Raw genomic sequence first — 6,062 nt, forward strand, 5'->3', positions numbered from 1 at the left:
CAGAGGGCGCTGTGTGCTCTGATCTGGAAGCGCAGCCCTCTGCTCGGCACACAACTGTGAGGCTGCTCTGAAGGGGCTCCTGGGGCCAAGGACGACACACAGTTGGGGTACCTCCTCTTTTCTCCCCTCAGCACACCCTGCGGGGTCCCCCTTAGGAAGCAACTCTTCCAAGTTCCTCTCATGGGTGCCTGCAGAGGCACACAGGCAATCAGAGACAGGTCAATCAAAAGCTTGGTTTATTTTCCTATCAAACCCCCAATCCATGTCCAGCCAGTGGGTCAAAGCTACATCAATCCATACAGTAGACCCGGGGGTCGGGGGTGTAACAACTTTGTAAGGGAAAGGGAAAAAACTACCCAAACCTTCCTGGGAAGCCCCTGGGCCCTGGGGAACAGATGGAAACAAATGTAACCAATGCAGCTGCAGAGGCTCCCCAGAGGTCCCCAGACACCCCCCTTGCTGTGCTTCTGTGCACCGGCATGTGGTATCCATATACCCACAGCTGCACCGACATCCCACCTTCACGTCCCTCTGGTCTGAAAAGCTAGAACCCTGGTTCACCTCAACTTATTATAATGACTCAATAACAGCCCAAACGTCTGAATTCAACTCTTCAAGCCGGAATTGAGTGCTATTGCTAGGCACGGACTAGGCACTGGGCAGTGATTTTGCTGGTTCCAAGAAAAACACAAAGTGCTGTGAAGACAGCTCTCTCCTAAGTGCGGAAGGATGCTTTCTCTGGGTTAAGAGAACCGCTTCCTCCTCTGCTTACACCGTGCGGGGTCAGCACAGGTGCTGGGCTGTGGGAAGATGTCAGCTTCTTTCTACAGGTGTAGCCACGGGAGAACTAAGGTCAGGCTCTAAACAGCTGTGGAATTCGCCCCACAATCCACATAGTGTTGTGTCTCCAAGGTGCTCTGGGATATGTGGCCAATGTATGAGATCTTCACAGAAGTCCTGCAAAAAGAAAACCAAGAAGAGACTAGATAAACAGGAAAAACTTCTGTTTTCTTCCAAGTTGAGGGGATGATACTCCTCTGGGTCCCAGGCACCTATCTTCACGATTGTGTAACCAGGAGGCCAGCGGACCTACGGCCAAAAACGCTGTGTCATGGAGTGACCTTCTGGATCAGTGGTTATTAACCAGCGATGATCTTACCCACCAGAGCTTTGGGCAACATCTGGGTATCTTTGGGTAGTTACAACTGAGTTGGGCAGAGGGTGGTAAGCATCCCCAGGAGCAAGTGGAGACAAGGGATGCCATTGCTAAGCATCCACAGTGCACAGTCACTGATAACAAAGAACTCACTGGCCCAAAATGTCAACTGTGCCAAAGCTGACACTCCTCACTCCAACCTCAGATTTCAAATGTCTGTGCTACCAGAACCTGTCATCTTCACATTTAACAGTCACAGTTCCAAGACCAGTGACTGTCACCGGAGAGGAAACTAGTCAATACTTAGTGCTTCTACCATGAGAAAACTAGTCTGTTCTCTACTCTCAAGGATTCTGATGGGATCACACGTTTAGTGAAACTAGACGCCATTTCAGACAGAATATTTCTTTTAATTTTTAAGAAATGGCTTATTTTATGTGTATAGGTGTTCGGCCTACATGTGTGTCTGTGCATATACGTGTGGTGCCCACAGAGGCCAGAAGAACGTATCGGATCCCCTGAAACTGGAGTTACAGACAATTGTGGGCTGCCATGTGGACCCTGGGACTCAAGCCTGGTCCTCTAGAAGAGCAGCCAGTGCTCTTAACTGCTGAGCCATCTCTCCAGTCCCCAGGACATTATGTTTAACTATTCACCAGGAACCTGGCAACCTATGCAGGGTCTCTGGACTCCACCCCCACAGAACCCGAGAGTCGGCTGGGTCTGCGCTGCGGGGCAGGTGACCCGGGTCTCCTTTTAGCCACCTGCCTCTAGTGAGTGTGGGAAGCTCCCAGGTGGCCCAGGCTTGGCGAAAAGCCAGCAGCAGAGTGGACAGAGAACATACCTCATGAAGATCACGATGTTGTGTACCATGATGGCAGGTACCGTGCAGAAGAAACTGTGGACAGCAAACATGGACATGGTCACTTGGTCATGAACACCACAATCTCCCAGGAGAACCAGCAGGACAATGCTGAGGTACACTGTCCAACTATTTGGGGCACCTTCTCTTCTCCATGCCTCCCCTTTGAACCAAGGTACTGCCAACGACCACCGGTTCTGCAACCCTCAAACTCCCATGTCCCAGACTCTCAATGTCCCAAATCGTGTTCCTGCTGTTCAAAGCCATCATATACTTAAATGCTAGAGTTTGCTAATGTTTCAGTGGTTTATCGTTCTCTTTAGAAATCCAGCACTTCGGTCACATATCCAATGACATCTCCTCCCCCCAAACTCTCCAGAAAGCCAAAGCTCAGGAGTCCACAGGCCAAATCTGGGGCTTAGGGCAGGGCCGGGGACACAGTCAATGGAGGAGGACTCCGAATGCTTTCAGGCAGACAGCACAGCACAGAGAACTCTGTCCTTACTACACATAGGAAGACGGTCCTCCGACCTCAGCCTTCACTGTAAACTTCACCTGGAAATAAAACAAGACCTGGCATCAGTCTGTGACAAGTAAGCTTGGCATAGCAGCATTACTGCTATCAACCTTCAGACGCCGGCTCCTTCTTCCATCCCATAAAGCCACCTGCCTTCCACAGCCTGGGAGCCTGGAGGAAGCACTTCCGACCCCTTCCCTTTGGAGGCCTCTGGGCTTCAGGCTGTAATCCCACCTCTTCCTGATCTGACAGCTGCCTCTCTCTTATCAAGTAGTTTTAGCTGTTTCTGTCTCTTCCCAATGGTCCACAGTCACAGAGCCCACTAGGCCTTCCTCGGGCGGAAACGAGAGAAAAGGAAAGGAAGTACAGCCTTCCCCCAGCATTCCCACAGCACCCACCCTCCTCCTTGGTGTGTGTGCGGGGGGCCCTTCAAGAACAACATACCGGGTGCTCACTCCGAGGGGGGATGAGCGAGACATTAGTGGTCACGTATGTGCCGACCACGGCTTTCATGTACTGAACCTGGCTGAACAGGTTGGTCACTGCCACAGAATAGAAGTTGGAGTTCCTGATTCTCAGGGTGGCCTGGAGAGGGCACGGGAGGAAATGAGTGTTACGTGTCCCAGTCCCGAGGCTGGCAGGCGCACAACCCAGGATGTGAGGCCCTACGCCTTACCGTGACATGAAGCACCACAAGGGAGTCCTCTTTATTAAATGTGACTTTCACCACCCTGATGCCATCGTCGTCCACGAGGACCGAGTGTGGAAACAGGAAGAAAAACACCAAGCCGGATGCCAGGAGACAGAGCAGGACTGACAGGAGAACATACTGTTTACTGTAAATGACAGCACAGGGTGATGTCGGGCAGTCAGTAATCAAGGTCTACACGGTCAAAACGGATACAAACGGGTGTGTGTGTGTGTGTGTGTGTGTGTGAAAGGGAAGCACAAACTAGGCAGGGAGCAGGAGAGGACTTTTCAACCCATGTGAACACCACTTACTCTGAGAAGAGAAACTGACCCTTTTACTTCCTAAATCATCTGCTCATCTCCCAGGACACCCTGCTTCTCCAGCTCCTTCCAATCCCATCCTTCCATCTGACCCTCAACATACTCCTAGCTTCGCATTTCTTTTCCCAGACTGTAACAGAGACAGGGACATTTCACTTAAGTAAAAGCACTAAAGGAAATGGGAAGGGGTAGGGTATAGTGCCGTGAAAGAGTGCTTGTCTAGTGTGCAAGAGAGTCTGGATTCAAGTCCCAGTATAACACACACACACACACGTAATAATAGTAAATAAATAGAAAAAGGAAATGGGGCAGATACAAGGACAGACATCTTTTTCAAATAATTAACTGGTAGTCTCTCATAAAAAGGAGTCAGGGACAGAAAGAGGTGTGAACAGATGAGAGCCGGCCAACTCACGTTCTCTGAGGACGCAGCCTCTGGTCACTGTGGGGGATCAAAGCCACCAACTCATTGAGTTGTTCTAGAAAAGCAGCAAAGACGCAGTGTGTAAATCCCACGCATAGGTAACCCTTCTCTTCCCATTTCGCAGCAAACTGCCGCAGCAAAGATTCGTCTGGAACCAGACACTAAAAAGTATATTTTTGGTTGAATGAACTAGAAACAGGCACATGTAGAAATAGAAAAGAAAAAGAAAAGAAAGCTGGGAAAAAAAGAAACACACACCTATAGAGAATGGTGTAAATTATAAAACATCTATCATCGCTGTCAGGCGGTGGCGCTGAGGTTGGGGAACCCGGAGTCATATTCTTACTGTACTGTCTTTGGCAAAGTCGCGGAATGTCTCAAAGCCACTGTTCCCTCACTGTTCATTTGGAGCTCTGGAGTACATGGCTTCCAACGTTCTTAATACCTCTAAACGCTGGAACTCCCCCAGCCCCCAGCCAGGGTCAATTTAGTCATAGCTGTTCCTAGAGACACTCCTCCTGGTATTCTGCTGACCTCAGGCTACTGAGTCACTGTGCCTTTTTGTAAAGAAGCTTCCAGAACAGATCCTCCACAATGCTGTGTCAGTCGGTAGAGAAACGGCCTTGTCAACAAATCCCACAGCAGAGAAATAAATGTTCGAAACCAGAGCGGGGCTGGGGTGATAGTGACATTACTGTTAGGAACCTGGGAAGTCTCAACGAGGCACTGTCTAGATTGGATTAGGCTGGCCAGCAGGCATGTCTGTAAGTGATTTTCTTAACTGGGTTAAATGAAGTCGGAAGACCCTCCCTAAATGTGGTGGCTGGCACCTGTTTCACAGGCTGGGTCTTGGACTGACTGAAAAGGAAGGGGTAAACTGAGTACACGCATTCCTTGCTCTCTGCTTCCTAGGACTATAATGTGACCGGGCAATCTTAAATTCCGCGGTCCTGACTTCCCCTCAGTGATGGACCATGACCCAGGGCTGTGATGCAGAATAAATGCTTCTGCCCGAAACTGCTTCTGTCAGGGTATTTTATCACAGCGACCGGAGAAGAAACTAATGGCAGTAATAACAGAGTAGAAGTGAAGAAGGCTTCCAAATGCATGACCAAGAGAGGCCTGCAATCTGCCCAGGTTTATCAGGTCAGCCGAGCTGGCTACAGTTCAGGGCAGTCTGTGACGACAAAGTGGGGGCTGGCTGGAGCAGACACCAGAGAGAGCGCTTTCCATGATGGCTGACCCCGTCTCACCTGCTGGGATGTAGCCCGCGCCTTGGCATGTGTGACAGGTGATGCTATTTCTCCCAGTGAATTCCACATAGGGGAACTGAGCGATGGCTTCCTCCTGCTCTCTATCAGCCAGCAAGTCCTCCGGGCTGTCATCCTTCTTTCGCTGGCAAAATGTACGGGCAGAGGAGGAATGCTGAGACCCCATGTGTCATCTCCTACATGGGGAGGAGGGGAGGATGCGGTAAGTGAGCGCGTGTTAGCGTCTCTATCGGGCCACTATAGAAAAAAAAAAAAAAAGTACTAAGTGACAAGTTGCTACCCTAAGTGTGGGCCTGTGTGCCCAACACCTGCACAATTCCTACTGCGGCCCTCATTTTGCAAGTGTCCTGTGTCGTCCCCCGCCCCCCAGGTAGCTAGGGAACGGGACCGGCCGTCGCTGGATCAAGCCGCCTCTCACTGCTTGGGAAACCCCAACTCCGCCGTGGTCCAGCCCCGCCGCTTCCTCCCTACTGTTTGCAAACTCTGCAGGGCAAACAACCTGCACCCCGCACAAACAAAACAAAACGGGCACCAAAGGAATCAAAGGCCTCAGCGGTCCCCAGCCTCCTGCGCTCCCAGCTGGGGAGGCGGGCGGGCGGGCGCAGGTCACGGCCCCCGCAGAGAGCCACGCTCCGAACGCGGCGGTCTCGCCTCCCAGGCCGAGGGAACGCGGGCGCCCCCGGACCTGCGGCGGCGCTCCAGCTCCGGGCAGTCCTTCTCGGGACCACTCCTCCTCCCTCCACCTGCCCGCTCCAGCGACTCTTCCGCACGCCTCCCCCGCCCAACCCCCGTGCGCAGGCGCACAATGGCCGGCCGGCCGG

At 51.9% G+C, this 6,062-nt stretch overlaps 1 protein-coding gene across 2 annotated transcripts; it reads right to left on the reverse strand.

Annotated features, from left to right (window-relative positions):
- Positions 1-456: 456 nt before the first annotated feature.
- On the reverse strand, positions 457-5,486 carry Tmem106c (transmembrane protein 106C). Of its 2 annotated transcripts, XM_059247387.1 has the most exons (7): positions 5,224-5,481; positions 3,962-4,025; positions 3,212-3,371; positions 2,980-3,120; positions 2,524-2,573; positions 2,001-2,054; positions 457-957 (listed from the first exon to the last, which is right to left on the reverse strand). In XM_059247387.1, the coding sequence occupies exons 1-7, from the start codon at positions 5,405-5,407 to the stop codon at positions 861-863; spliced, it is 750 nt and encodes a 249-aa protein (XP_059103370.1). In that variant the 5' UTR covers positions 5,408-5,481; the 3' UTR covers positions 457-860. The 2 variants fall into 2 exon arrangements, with proteins under 2 accessions (XP_059103370.1, XP_059103371.1); XM_059247388.1 differs by lacking the exon at positions 2,524-2,573 and having other exon boundaries at positions 5,224-5,486.
- Between the last annotated feature and the right edge of the window lie 576 nt (positions 5,487-6,062).

This window comes from Peromyscus eremicus, chromosome 20 (assembly GCF_949786415.1).
Source record: "Peromyscus eremicus chromosome 20, PerEre_H2_v1, whole genome shotgun sequence".
In the NCBI taxonomy this organism is placed as follows: domain Eukaryota; kingdom Metazoa; phylum Chordata; class Mammalia; order Rodentia; family Cricetidae; genus Peromyscus; species Peromyscus eremicus.

Bases quoted from the DNA above. Each gene is read 5' to 3' on its own strand.
- Tmem106c (XM_059247387.1), bottom strand. From the start codon at position 5,407: ATGGGGTCTCAGCATTCCTCCTCTGCCCGTACATTTTGCCAGCGAAAG. The intron at 4,026-5,223 runs GTGAGACGGGGT...CTGCTTTTCTAG, and splicing joins CGCGGGCTACATCCCAGCAG to AACAACTCAATGAGTTGGTG. The intron at 3,121-3,211 runs GTAAGGCGTAGG...TGCCCTCTCCAG, and splicing joins TTGTGGTGCTTCATGTCACG to GCCACCCTGAGAATCAGGAA.